Source organism: Pholis gunnellus (assembly GCF_910591455.1).
Source record: "Pholis gunnellus genome assembly, chromosome: 13".
NCBI classification, from domain to species: Eukaryota; Metazoa; Chordata; class Actinopteri; order Perciformes; family Pholidae; genus Pholis; species Pholis gunnellus.
The window spans coordinates 19,309,338-19,324,942 of NC_136540.1; the positions used below are offsets into that span (position 1 = coordinate 19,309,338).

Here is a 15,605-nt window from a genome sequence, read left to right on the forward strand (position 1 = left end):
CTCCGACTACGTCGGTGCCCTGTCCCTAATTAGAATAACAATAGGTCCTCCGCTCCGACTACGGCGGTGCCCTGTCCCTAATTAGAATAACAATAGGTCCTCCGCTCCGACTACGTCGGTGCCCTGTCCCTAATTAGAATAACAATAGGTCCTCCGCTCCGACTACGTCGGTGCTCGGGTCCTAACAATAAACATTTGAATTTCAATAGGTCCTACGCTACCGACTATGTCGGTAATCGAGCCCTAATTAGAATAACAATAGGTCCTCTGCCTCGACTACGTGGCGGAGGTGCTCGGGCCCTAATAATAAACATTAGAATAACAATAGGTCCTCCGCTCCGACTACGTCGGTGCCCGGGCCCTAATTAGAATAACAATAGGTCCTCTGCTCTGACTACGTCGGTGCCCTGTCCCTAAGTAGAATAACAATAGGTCCTCCGCTCCGACTACGTCGGTGCCCTGTCCCTAATTAGAATAACAATAGGTCCTCCGCCTCGACTACGTGGCGGAGGTGCTCGGGCCCTAATAATAAACATTAGAATAACAATAGATCCTCCGCTCCGACTACATTAGAATAACAATAGGTCCTCCGCTCCGACTACGTCGGTGCCCGGGCCCTAATTAGAATAACAATAGGTCCTCTGCTCTGACTACGTCGGTGCTCGGGCCCTAATAATAAACATTAGAATAACAATAGGTCCTCCGCTCCGACTACGTCGGTGCCCGGGCCCTAAACATTAGAATAACAATAGGTCCTCTGCTCTGACTACGTCGGTGCTCGGGACCTAATAATAAACATTAGAATAACAATAAGTCCTCCGCTCCGACTACGTCGGTGCCCTGTCCCTAATTAGAATAAAAATAGGTCCTACGCTACCGACTACGTCGGTAATCGAGCCCTAATTAGAATAACAATAGGTCCTCCGCCTCGACTACGTGGCGGAGGTGCTCGGGCCCTAATAATAAACATTAGAATAACAATAGATCCTCCGCTCCGACTGCGTCGGTGCTCGGGCCCTAATAATAAACATTTGAAGAACAATAGGTCCTTCGCTCCGACTATGTCGGTGCTCGGGTCCTAACAATAAACATTTGAATTTCAATAGGTCCTACGCTACCGACTACGTCAGTGCTCGAGCCCTAAATATTAGAATAACAATAGGTCCTCCGCTCCGACTACGTCGGTGCCCGGGCCCTAATAATAAACATTAGAATAACAATAAGTCCTCCGCTCCGACTACGCCGGTGCCCGGGCCCTAATTAGAATAACAATAGGTCCTCTGCTCCGACTACGTCGGTGCCCTGTCCCTAATTAGAATAACAATAGGTCCTCCGCTCCGACTACGTCGGTGCTCGGGTCCTAACAATAAACATTTGAATTTCAATAGGTCCTACGCTACCGACTACGTCGGTAATCGAGCCCTAATTAGAATAACAATAGGTCCTCCGCCTCGACTACGTGGCGGAGGTGCTCGGGCCCTAATAATAAACATTAGAATAACAATAGGTCCTCCGCCTCGACTACGTCGGTGCTTGGGCCCTAATAAACATTTGAAGAACAATAGGTCCTTCGCTCCGACTATGTTGGTGCTCGGGTCCTAACAATAAACATTTGAATTTCAATAGGTCCTACGCTACCGACTACGTCAGTGCTCGAGCCCTAAATATTAGAATAACAATAGGTCCTCCGCTCCGACTACGTCGGTGCTCGGGCCTTAATAATAAACATTTGAATTTCAATAGGTCCTACGCTACCGACTATGTCGGTGCTCGAGCCCTAAATATTAGAATAACAATAGGTCCTCCGTTCCGACTACGTCGGTGCTCGGGCCCTAATAATAAACATTAGAATAACAATAGGTCCTCCGCTCCGACTACGTTGGTGCCCGGGCCCTAATTAGAATAACAATAGGTCCTCCACCTCGACTACGTCGGTGCTTGGGCCCTAACAATAAACATTTGAATTTCAATAGGTCCTACGCTACCAACTACGTCGGTGCTCGAGCCCTAAATATTAGAATAACAATAGGTCCTCCGCTCCGACTAATAATAAACATTAGAATAACAATAGGTCCTCCGCTCCGACTACGTCGGTGCCCGGGCCCTAATTAGAATAACAATAGGTCCTCCACCTCGACTACGTCGGTGCTTGGGCCCTAACAATAAACATTTGAATTTCAATAGGTCCTACGCTACCGACTACGTCGGTGCTCGGGCCCTAATAATAAACATTAGAATAACAATAGGTCCTCCGCTCCGACTACGTCGGTGCTCGGGCCCTAATAATAAACATTAGAATAACAATAGGTCCTCCGCTCCGACTATACGTCGGTGCTCGGGCCCTAATAATAAACATTAGAATAACAATAGGTCCTCCGCTCCGACTACGTCGGTGCTCGGGCCCTAATAATAAACATTAGAATAACAATAGGTCCTACGCTACCGACTATACGTCGGTGCTCGAATGTGTTGACCAAATCATATGGCTTGGACACCAGCTCTTACAACAGCGTTTTTATTTGAGTTTAAAATAGACACAAATCTGATTGGATGATTCAAATTTGCAGTTTGATCACACAGCGAGTACCTCCCTGCTTCAGTTGTGTTGAATATTGTACATCCAGAGGAAACAGAACACTGTTGCAACATGCATAGGTCAGACATCCTTTACATTTCCACACAAAAATCCCCACTGGCCTGTTAATGTGTTTCAATGCTCACAATGCCTTTGGAAGTAATGTATTAGGTGGTTTAGCATTAGAATCAAGCCACTGTATGAAGATATATTTTCTTTTACATGTCATCATATCGCTGGCCAAAAATAATATCGAGAAACAAGGATCAAAATATTGAGGTGTCCAAGCGTTCACCACTTAAAAATGTTTTTCTTGTTGCCACAGAAATGCTCATTTTTAAGATAAAATTACAAAATATAATGTTACTTTATCAGGCATTAACACCTTCTGCATAATGACACCTTAGATGTGATCGCTGTCTTTCACTGAAGTTTAGATGCGAAGGGAGATTCAATTAAATGTGTACATTTATAAGCTTTCATCTCTGATATACAGTAAACCTACTCTGTTAAGGCAAGTGGTGACCAATACGTTATGAAAAGTTTGCAAACAATGATGGCATATATCTTGAAACATATTGCAAAAATAAAAGGAAACACTAGTGTTGATCTTGACATAGTGTGTTTTTCTTTTCCATCAGCCACAAATCTCAACCAATTCATTGCGAGGGAGGAGAGAAACACGATCCTATCTGTACATAACATTTTCATCTTCAAAGTACACACTTGTTTTAGAGAAGTGTGATTTAAGTGCTCAGCAGTCTACTACAGTGCAATATGTGGTCCGTACAAACAGGTCAGGGTTCAGTCTTCTCAGATTGCACAGTGCCATCTTACAGTGGTTTTGAATTATATTTGCTTTGTAAATTGGATTTCATTACTGTTATCATACAGTGCCTCTTTTCGTCACTAAAAACAATGAATAAGTGCACTTTTGAAATGTCCCATTGATTAGAAACACACCAGCATTCAATGTGACTACTACATTTACTTGATAACAGGTTTGTGAAACATGCTGTCTAAATCAAATAGCAGGAATACTAGAATAAACAGTCTATCACACATTGTTGTCATGGAAATCTAACGACCAATGGCGTTGCAGTATAACAGAATAAGAGGGTTATTACACGGGTAGCTGTATTCAGGCCTCCTTGCTCATTCTGAGTGCTTTAAGTACATAAGGGATTTAGACGTTTAACAAAGCGAGGTACTGTTTTACTTCATGCCCTTTGAAACAAGGCAAGCCACTGGGGAGTAAACTGGGGATTAAACTGTGAAGTAAACTGGTGAATACACTGTATCGTGCAGTGTCTGCTCAGGACATCAGAGCTCATCCACTTCTACAACAAACTGTAATATGTCTGAGAGAGCTGTATTCAGGCTTCCTTGCTCTCTGTGGCTCACTCAGGATTATTGTCCTGTCTGCTGTTCTGATGAACGTCGTTGCCTGGCTGGGTGTGAGTTCGAAGGGTTGTTGAGTCATCGTTTCTCCAGCTAAGAAGAATCTCATAAGTGAGATTGCAATTGTCTCACGGTAAACTTGGAGGGGGTCTGACGTGATTGTAGCTCTGTTGGTGTCTATTAGTGTTTTAGCCTGAGGACACACATGTCTAATATTGTACTTTGTGTCCATGATTACTAAGTTTAAATGTTAAAAATTAAAGGACAGGCTCACAATTTTTCCTGTTCGTCTTAAAACAATAGTCAGGTGCCCATATGCACATTGAATCAGGGTTTGCTTGCTGTAGTCATGCATCCTGTTCATACTGGACATTAAGTGATGAGGACAAAATCCAGTCTTCATTCTGTACAAAAATGTATTAAAACATTTATCTGAAACTAATCTGATTTAGACAAATCAGCTGGGTATCTTCCAAAGTCTTTTTAGTACAAATATCCTGCTTTGTGTTACAATGTTACAATCCACCCACTGCGGCTCAACAGGGAGACACCAAGATGTTGGATATGAACCAGAGAGCAGGGTCAGACTGGGTCTTCCTAAGCTATGAATCCAATCATTATCTAACCTCTGTCATTATGACTCAGGCTGACTGAATCAGTATCAGCTTCAAACTCAAGTTGAAGAACTCACCTGTTTTAGTCTTCCAAATCCTTATTCACTTCATAATGTTGCCACAGAATACCAATATCTAATACTTAACTGCATTTTGTAAAATGTATGCTTTCACTTTACTTTCATGTTCTGCCTGCTCTGTTTTTATACTTTTATACTTGAATTCCTATTCTCCACTGTCCTGCTATTATTGTTTCAAAAGACAAAATTGTGTTTTAGTATTAAATTAAATTACCCTTTCCACTCCAAAACCTAAAACATGAAATGTCCCTTTCACCATAAAGTTCACATCCACCCTAACACAGTCACGACATACTACATCATTCAAATAAAACATGCTCTGTAAATGACCTTTTAATCAAAGTTTGTTTCAGTAATAAATAATTCTGTGCTTTTGTGCCCCCCTTAGTAATTTCAGTAGCAAAATATAGTGTTACATCTCCATTGCTGATAACAGCTTTCTCCCTTTAATCATTGTCAATGCAACAGCTGGATGAGTGATGTGCTTTTAAATTAAATCTTTTAAAAAATCATGAAAGTTTTAGAGCGAACAAAACATTTTCCTCACACATCCTCAACGTCATGTCAGAGAAATAAATACAGTAATTCAAGAAGGAAAAGAAGCTGTAAACAAACACAAAGCAAAGCTGTGTTCCTTGGGATGCATAGACTCAAAATCAGACAAAACATTAACCTTCATATGATTCTTTGCTAGGTGCAGTGTGAAGGGAGGGGGTGTCTCAGTAGGAATACCTACTTTCCTTCTTATGTTAGCGAAGCACAGACGTCTGCACTATAGCCCACCTCCAGCTCCCACACAGTGCAGATGTGGACACACTCTCCACATTTACTTAGCTTTCATCACATTCCTTCTCTCTGTGTTCAAATCAAAATCAACAAACATACAAATGGTTCATGTTTCAAGACCTAAAACTCTCTAACACTTTGTGGAATACATTCAGGAACATTCATGTTGAGTGAAAGAAGCAGTAACCAAACAAAAGTGAAAAAAACAACACATGAAACATATAATACAATAGATATTTATGAAGTCATCGCCATACAGTTATCATATGTTACAACAAACGTATTAGTAGTCTCTAGCAGTCCAGGCTCCCTTCCAGAGTTATTATAGTTTCTCCTTCGAGGGGATCCAGATATAGGGTCCTGAATGTTCCTCTATCACCTGTTTGCAGTGGCTATAAATGTCCTCTAAGGTGTCTCCTTGAACCAGGGCTGCAAAGCAAAGGGAACTCTTTATGTACTGTGGAACTTTGTATAGAACAGGTACGTCACATTTACATGATTACAGTCACACATGCACCTTTTCACTCATGAAGCCTCTCAGCTGTCAAAGATTTCTATTGACAGAATAAAAGGCCCTGCTGACCTGCCTCCACGTGTTTGACATTAATTATCACTGTGGCAGCTTGAAGTTTCTACAAAGACTTTTGCCATTGAAATATGGGTAACACTATCTATGACACCCATGTCTATAAGGCATTATAAACGTATCCATAATGCTTTATAATCGGCTTATAGCACTGTATAATTATAATTATAAGCACTCATGAATACAATGCTTTATAAAAGTAATCATATCACATCATAAAGCATTTTATAATGACTTATAAGGTCAAGTATCATAATACTTCATAATTGCTGATCACTGCTTTTTGTAAGGATCATAGTGTATTATAATTGCTATAGTTGTAATACATTATATTTTTTACAATGCATTATAATCACTGTTATCATGTAATATGATGGGATTTTGTGGTCATCGTTTATATTCAGGAAAGTCAAAATTAATTTCACAATTTTTCACTTTACATAAAGCAATCAATGACCATTTAAAATAAATCGTAATCACATTATAATGACTGCTTTAATAACAAAAGTGTATAATGTATAATAGACATATAGTGTTACCCAGATTGAAATGGCAAAAAGTCTTTGTTTGTAGAAACTGCTCAAAATGCTTCATAATGTGTTTTGATTATTGTCGTTGTATTCACGAGTGCTAATAACTACAATTATACAGTGTTATAAGAATAATGTTTATAATGCATTTTAAATATATTTATAATGCATTATAGACATGGGCTTCATAGAAAGAGTTAGTGAAATATGCTAGTATTACATAAAGAAATAACACATAGGCACTTTAACATGTCTTCCTACATCGAATGATTCCACATCTGAGTGTCAATAGAAAACAGTCTGTTGGATTTCAGATACCAAAAAGTAATATTAAGTTCCTTTATATTTGACCACTTTAATAAAAGTTAGTTAAAAACTGCAGAATCATATCACTGATACAGACGTGTTTACACATGCCGTAATCTTAACACATCTGTTTAGAATCACTGAAAGTTTGAACTCTTATATCATCAATGTTGTTCCCTTTATAATTGCAGAAGTCATCTTCAAAGTAAACTGACAGGTCCAGTCTGGATGGGGCTCAGAGAGAATCTCTACGATAATTGCGATATTTTTGGCCTCTTGTGCCATGTGAGCACAACCCTCTCACTGCTTCTGCTCTGAGGCGAGCTGGAAGGAGAGCCTTTAATCAAGCACCCAGCTAGCCTTATGTGTTCATACTGTGTTTGAGCAGTGAGGGACAAGCTGAATATAAACGGCTTCTTCTGAATTTGTGCTTGTATTAAAATCATACCTGTGAAGAATTCACCAAACTCCTGCTCCAGCTTCATCGCCCTGTCAAACGTCTTCTTGGCTTGTTCCTCTGTCAGTCTCTTATTCATGTCCCTGTACAGTGAGAAAGGCCACAGATGGTTCTGGATCTGATTTGTATTTGACAACTGTGACGACACCTGCTGTTATATTATTCAGCAGTGTCTTTGTATTTCAATGCATTGCATTTCATTGTTGTGCAGGGTGTCGATCAGTTCCTCCTGTTTCCACGTGGAACCTGGTTCTCAACTTATTCAAGTACTTAAGTTAAACAGTTGAAATGGTGTGTCTCCCACATTTCTCATGGCCCAAGAGCCACGGTTGTGAGACTGAACAGAATTCAAAGTAACACATCAAGTTTCCCTATTTATAATTTATAAGCAGTATACGGACATTTAATGAATGGTTTATAACATGCTACAATGTAGTTATAAGCAGATAAACACCTAAAAAGACATATTATATATTATTACAACTGTTGTACTATGTTGTCATTCATTACATACAGTTAATTAAGTTAATAGACATTTCTATCTACTTACGACTACATAAGTGTGTTATACATTTTTAATTATAAATGATAAATGTGGGACTTGAAGTAAAGTCTTGCAACATTCTAATACATCTTCAATAATATAAAACAAATTGTAAAGTAAACAGGCTGCTGTATTATCTGAATTATTATCAAAGGGAAACAAATGCATACTCACATTAATAAATCAATAGACTTCGGTTTTATGAAGATGGCGATGGGATAGAGTTGTGCTACTTGTAGTCGTTTGATGGCGTTTCCAGACACATCCAGAATGCAGTGTTTCCCCTGAGACAGAGGCATGAATTTACAAGAGATGTACAACACACACTATAAAGTTTATAAAAGCAAAACCTCCTGGTCTAAACACCATCATGTAAAAGAAACTAGATCTTTTCTTCTATTGATATCACAGAGCAGCCGGGTCGATAAACATATATCCAATATACTTCTATTTACACCGCAAGAACTGAACGTTACATTGATACATTTATTGGTCCTTCCATGTGGTTTAGCTTTAAACATGAGAGTCTCACCCTCTCAGCCACATATTTCACAGACTGGACACTCGTTCCATAGAGATTATCGTTGTACTGTCCCGCCTCAATGAACTTGTGCTCTTGGATGTCCTTTTCCATCTGCTCTCTGGTCGTCACAAAGTGGTAGTCTCGCCCATCCACCTCGTAGTCCCTCTTCTGCCGAGTGGTATCTTTGGTGCAAGGAGGAGAGTAAGCTCTTAATAACTTAGAAACTATAATGTCATAAGGAGACCAGTGGATACTTTATGAACATGGTACACAGGAACCGGTCTTTTTACCATCCTTCATCTAACTCTAAAGCAGGGGAGGCTGTCTTCAAATGGTGTTGTGTTTACCGTGTTCTCGAGAAAAGGCCACATAAACCCCCCCCAAATCAGGGTATTTTTCACAATAGTGTGTGTGTGTTTGTATATTTTGCATTGATTCTTTGTATTACTGCACTCACACCTGTTGACTATTATCCCTGTGCATTGCACATATTCTTTTCACTGTGAACTTTTGCACATCTACTGATCAATATTTATGCACATTCTGCAGAAAACGGTACAGATTTCTCATTCCAAAATACACTTGGACTGTACATATTTGTTATAGTATTATTCGTATAGTACCTTTCAATTATTTTTATGGCAATTTACTATTCTATATTTATGAGTACTATTGCCTGTATTTTTACATCGTTAATATGTTTATTCTATGGGCCCAACACCAAGTATGTAAATAACCTTCTTGGCAATAAACCCTGTTCTGATTTTCATTCTGCACTTGTGTGCTTGTATTGTACTGTATTTTATTGCTGATGTAATGCACATTGTGTTGCCCTGTGTATGAAATGTGCTATATTAATAAAGTTTGAATTGACTTGTAATTATTGTAATTACCACAAACTAATGTTGTGGAGAGTCTTTCTCACAACACTGAGATTGTTGGTGCCGATGTTTCTTTAAGTTATGCTCCAATAAAGCAGGTTTATTTATTAGGACAGCTCTGTGCTGTAACTAACCCTACCAGCTCTGACCTTGTTGCTACCAGCGTTCGGTGGCTGAATCCTCAAAAGAACAGTGCTACACGTTAACCTTTAAAGATATCCACTCACATCAATCAGAGCTTGTCATGAAATTTGCACAAGTTATTAAGCAAACAGAGAAACGGGACACTAAATGTATAGTCACACGTTTCTTTTTACTTTGTTACTTCATCAATTAGATAAACACAAAGAGCAAGTGGAGTGGATTCTTCACTTATGAGCTACAAACAGAAAATGTATAGAGCTTTGGAAAATAAGGAATTCCTTGTTAAACACAATGTGCTAGAAAGGTTTTGAGCAAATTTCACTGGATATCTTTAAAGACAGGAAGGTGGCTGATAATTATTATTCTACAAAGGTATAACACCAGCGTCAAATTTCAAACTGATTATACACAACAGTAGTTCCAAATAGATAAAAGGAGTCGAGGTATTTATCGTAACAAAAGACTTCAAGACTCACTCTCTAGACAAAGGGAAGAAAGAATGAACAGAGCTCATCCACTCACTCACCTTGGTGCACTGAACTGTTAGCAGCTTTATACGGTTTGAAGGGTATATTGAAATAAAAGAGATAAGTAAATGAAAACATGCAAAAGAAAAACAGCTTTGGCTCATGGAGAACACATCACACACAGAGAGGAGTCAGCTGTTCTCTTTAGGATGAGTCCAAATGGAGTAAACTGGGGTCACACACACACACAAATTAAGTTCATTACATGAAGTTACATGGGCCGCTTTTTCTGACAAAACATAAAAATATATATTTAGATCCACAGTGAACCAAAAACAGTACAATCCAATTCATGGTATAAGATAAATCATGTATAGTGAGAAATAAGCAGCATTAGAAATGTCTTCCCTTAGCGCTGTGTGAGTGATCAGAGCCTCTAGTTTCACAGTGGTGTTGTCCTCATGACAGAAGCTCATCTGTCAAATTTTCAATTCTCCGTTCACCGTGGAGATACCCAGGAAAAAAGTTTTCTTCAAAAATTCAAGGTAACACGCTGTGAGTAATTAATATACAAATGGTCATTTTGTGGCTGAAGCATTCCTTTAAAGGTAAAAGTGCAGTACATTAGAGAAGAGTGGTGGGATGACACTGACTCCACATATGATCATGGTCATGACTGATTAAGCAGCAGGTTAACACATCAATAAACACAGACAATGATTTCACCATCAGTATAACATCATGCCATTCTACAACTCTCATTATGTAACAGCATGAATACAACCCGTAATCTCACTGTTCAAAATAAATTCCTGCTTTATTTCCATTAAACACTTACGTGGCACACAAGAGCCAAACTTGTCTGGGAATTCTGATATCAGATCATCATTGAGTCTGTCCTTCATCGGCCCGAGGATTATGACGGGTCTGGCATAATTAACTGGAAGAGAAAACAAAGACTTTTTAAAAGACAACACTGATTGTTTTTTATGCATGAAAGTAAACCGTATGAAAGTTATTTTTCATGCTTTGTGTGCAGGGGCGCTTTAGTTCTTGTTTGTGTACAAAGATGCATTACAATATACATATATACACATATATAACAAGTATGGATAGCATGATATGGACAATAATGGACCAAAGTCAATGTAATTCCTGCTGAGCGCTGGTCTGTCCCAGCACACAGCATCATATCTGATATAATATGTTAGTTAATTGAATGATCTATAATCTATACTACAGTATCCTGCAGTGTCTAGGAACTTTCAATGCACAGCTACTGTATCATGTTGGTGACAATCGTATGAACTCTTCCTCTGAGACGTCCTCTGGGTAACAGTTACAGGAAGTGCTGTGAGATCCTTCTTACTCTTATTGTTTACCCACTAATAGGGAACATGAGCTAGGTTTAGACTGGTGTCAGACAAAGTCTGATTGATTCTGATTTTGATTCGGGTGTAGTTGCTGGAACGTCTGGTAATTAAAAGAGAAACACTAAACTCACAGCTAATGTTTATAAAAAACATAAAATGAATACTTATATGTAAGATTATTTAGGATGTTACTTCGTTTGATTCAGATGTACTTTTTCATTGTTTTTCACTAAATTGAGCCTCGTGTACTAGCTGACCACTGTCATACAGATGTTTACAATTTAAAGGTTACATTGTATTTAGGATTAAACAACTAGTCTAGAAAACATTAGACGTGTTCATTTCATTTGGAAAGTGTTGAAATATTTAGGACTGTTACAAAAACAAAGCAGCTTATAAACATCAGAGTTAAAAAAGAGAAGATATTTACAAAAAACTAATAATTGCAACCAAAAAAGCATGGGATTACGTTTTAGTTTCTCTGTATATTCTTTGTATCCTTAATACTGTGAACGTTTGCACATTCCCTTTAGTATATTTTATCACAATACTGCCAAGCTCTTTTATTTTGAAAGGATACGTTATAAATATTTTTTAAATGAACCTACCTAAACCTACTTGGCCATAACCAGATTCTGAATCAGATTTTTCTCCATATGCCTGTTCAATGTGGAGTAATTGTAATGAGTCTGCCAACTCACTGTTCACTTTGTTACTTGTGTAGTTTATTATTACTGTTGTTTATAACAGTTGCCACTTCATACACACATCGTGGTTACAACAGTTTCTGTTTCTGGCAGAGAGAGGGAAGTTCCTCATGAAGCTAGAAGGGTGCCTCATTCACTTGTATTTAGTTGTACATGAAGTTAGAATGTTTCTAATCTGTGTTCATGTTCATGAATGGGTTAGGACAGTCTACATCTGTTGTAAATTGTTTTATTGATCTGATTTACTTTGATTGTGATTGTATTGAAACCGGAAGTGCTTTTACTTTGAAGCCAGGAAGTTGCTTGATAGTTGCTTGATAGTTGCTTGTTACACCCAGCACTGCTACCTGCCACCAGGCCACTGTTTAGCTCATTTTCTGTAACCAGTGTAGCATTAAAGCATGCTGGAATTTGCAAGCTAGCTTGACTCATTAGCCTACTCTGGCTCTATATGCTACTTAACGTTATGGTTTTAGTCGTTACTACAAATCAAAACACCGTGTTTCATGCGGCTTTGATGACATATTTAAGTAACTTACTTTCTTGCCGCATCACAGGTTCATACGACAGAATGACATCCTCTAGACTCCCTGGTGGGGCACATAGTGAACAATATTAGTATGTAATTAGGACAGACACTCATTACTGACATAAACTACATGCCATATTTGGCCCAAAGCCACAAGCATGGCAGCATGTTACAGACGAATGTCCCTGTTTTTTTATCTTACTGTTTGACCTACATAAAAGTTGACTTCTCTGGTGACATAAAAGTGCATATATAAAGCTCATGCTAAATAAATGAATCACATCGTAAACTGTCAATTCAAAATGAACCAAATAATGAACCATAATTTCATTCACTTTTAACCATTTATTGATATTTTGACCTCAAGTTTAGTACCTCTCGATTCTCCAGCCTTCCAATTGACTGACTTCAAGACCTCAGGAAACCTGATACAATATGGCATTAAACATTTCCTGATGTTTTTTGAACATCAATGTATATGCATTTAGGAAACCATTTGAGTTCTGTGTGATGTTCTAGCTGTGCTTATGGTGTTGTTACTTCCAATGAGAAAAGTTGATATTAGGTTTGTTGAAAAACACTTTTAAGAAATCTTTTTTCACTCATCGAGTGATAGAAAACTCACCATAAAAATAAAACAGGAATCCCTAAAGTATTCAGCTTCCACAAGGAAATCCTGAAGTAACCCTGATTAGTGGGTAAAGACTCTTGGTTTCAAATGAACTTTTCCACTTAGATCAATACGAAAGTATACACTGTATTTCTGTATATAAATGACTGCAACTCCAACACATTACAGATTAACTGACAAAACGAACGACGTCATTGTGAAATGCTCCAAAATTCTGCTTCAAACGAACATGCTCACAATTACAAAAACACTTCAGTTGTTTATGCCAATGTCATGCAAGCATGCATCAAACATGATAAACATCTAAGGAAAGGCGTCATTAAGGGATGCAATTTAAAAAAGTAAAAAAAACATTCAGCATGCCATTAAACGCTTGGGAGGCTCCGGGACACAATAATCAGTGTAGAGGCTCATTAACAGAGTGCGACCTGTAGGACCGGTGCTGCTTCAACAAACCAAAATGTTTGGAACCATGTGACTGTCTGCCATATTAATATAAATAGTATAATATATAATAGAAAGAGAAATGAAGTCATACATTATAAAGAATGCTAACTTGAATCAGATACTTTTAATTGTATTAATCATGATAATAAAAGTCAAAATATCAATCCAGGTTCACAAAAAAAGAGAAAAAAAGGAGGTAAATCCACAAGAAATCCGAACGTGACTTTTGACCGAGTATTCCTCAATGGGCAATTGGCGTCTTTTACCATAAAACCAACCGGAGAGATGCTGTCCAAACCTTGAGTTTAATAAACCTGCTTTACATCTTGTGACAGAAGTCACACTGCACACTGAGAAGCAAGACAAATCCAACAAATGCAGCATGCAACAGGCTGTGGTTGTGGGAGGATCGAGGTAAACGGCGATGAGGAATCATTCCTGGACCAACTTACTGAATGTCTTTGTCCCATACCCATCATCACCTATCCCCAGGATATCCTATTGGCCGTCCGAAGAGAGCCAGAACAGAAGAAAGAGAGAAGGGAGGACAGCCGCAACATAAGCAAAGGGTTGGAGGCAGTGAGAGGAGGGAGCTGCAGGGCCACAGATCTGTCTCTGTCCAGACACTAAACAGCCAGCAGGGGGAGGCAGCTACATGATGATAACACGTGGGCTTGCTCAGACTGAACCTAAATCATCTCTGAAGGGAAACTGGGTCGTACAGTATCACCATATGGGGAGGCATCCCACCAAAGTGAACAGCATTGACTTGGCTTCTCTCCTGCTGACTGATGAGCATCTGAGCCAGAATGTGTCTGACTGTGGTCCAACAGAATGAGACAGAAAACAAAGACAACAGGGAATGATGGATAGAGGAATACAGCTGTGTGTCACCTATCAGCCCTACATGTCACCTACACCGACTCTCTGCGTGGAAGCACGTGTGTCTGTGAGCTTACTTACGGTCCGAATCACTGCCATCCTGCTCACCCTCTTTGTTCTTGTAGAATGGGAACTTTCGCGTAAAGATGAAATTCTTTCTACGTTTGTCATTGAATGACTGTGAAGGGAGAGAAAGCATGGGGCAAACAGGTATATCTGTCACGTTCATGCAGACAAAACAACGGCTTGCAGAAAGTGGGACGTCAAGAAAACTGAATGTCTGTTTCCCCCAGATTGTAAGAAGGTAACTTCAATGTGAATTTGTATTAACTGTACTATGATAGTTTATAAAATGTTACATTTTAGATCAAAGTAGGTAAAAGTTATTTAAGATCCTCATTAAATTGATGCTGGGTTTCTTTTTCTAGTTAGACCACTTAGAAATTAGCAATTTTGGTTAATCTTTAAATTAGACAAAAAAGTGAATCATGCTGGTTCCAGCTACTACAATGTGAGGATTAGCTGCTTCTCTCCGTTTTATATGATTGTAAATGTCTTAACTTTGCTTTTGACTGTTGATCTGACAAAAGGAGACAATGTTAGGTGTAATGAGTGGTTTTCTGACATAGCCTGAACAAATAATTGAACAAATAAAAGATTATGATGAAAGTGAAAGTAAAAATAACAGTTAGATGTATCCCTAAATGATTTGATTTACAATATCTGAATATATTCTGATACCAAATGGTTTGATTGAACTGAAGTTCTGCTAGCAAAGACTGATATGAAATAAGGCATGTTATATATATATATAAAATATATATTATTTAACATCTTGTGATTTCATGGTAGCTCATTTATGTAGCTAAAAAACAACAAAATAACTTCATTAATACTTTAATTATTAGAAGATGCATTTTCTCAATGCACGTTCACCAAGGCTATGCAGCAGAGGAATTACTATTTGAGTATTGATTTATTTTATTTTTTTCTGTTCAGTGTTAATTAGTACAGAAACTTTACAGAATAAGCATAAGTCAACAAAAAAGCTTTTTACAACATTTACAACCAGAGTGTGAGAGTCAAACAAATGTCTTCATTAAATCCAGGAGAAGAATAGTGTAGCTACCAGTACTTCTTGA

The 15,605-nt window shown here is 38.4% G+C and overlaps 1 protein-coding gene across 1 annotated transcript in view; it reads right to left on the minus strand.

Moving 5' to 3' along the window:
• Positions 1–5,778: 5,778 nt before the first annotated feature.
• dlg2 (discs, large homolog 2) overlaps positions 5,779–15,605 on the minus strand; it is a gene marked incomplete at both ends in the record, with an annotated part of 233,690 nt that continues 223,863 nt past the window's right edge. The window contains 7 exons of the mRNA XM_079171139.1: positions 5,779–5,885; positions 7,327–7,418; positions 8,054–8,163; positions 8,412–8,584; positions 10,733–10,834; positions 12,514–12,564; positions 14,545–14,641. Of these exons, the coding sequence (XP_079027265.1) occupies positions 5,779–5,885; positions 7,327–7,418; positions 8,054–8,163; positions 8,412–8,584; positions 10,733–10,834; positions 12,514–12,564; positions 14,545–14,641 (732 nt within the window). The remainder of the gene's footprint in view (positions 5,886–7,326; positions 7,419–8,053; positions 8,164–8,411; positions 8,585–10,732; positions 10,835–12,513; positions 12,565–14,544; positions 14,642–15,605) is intronic.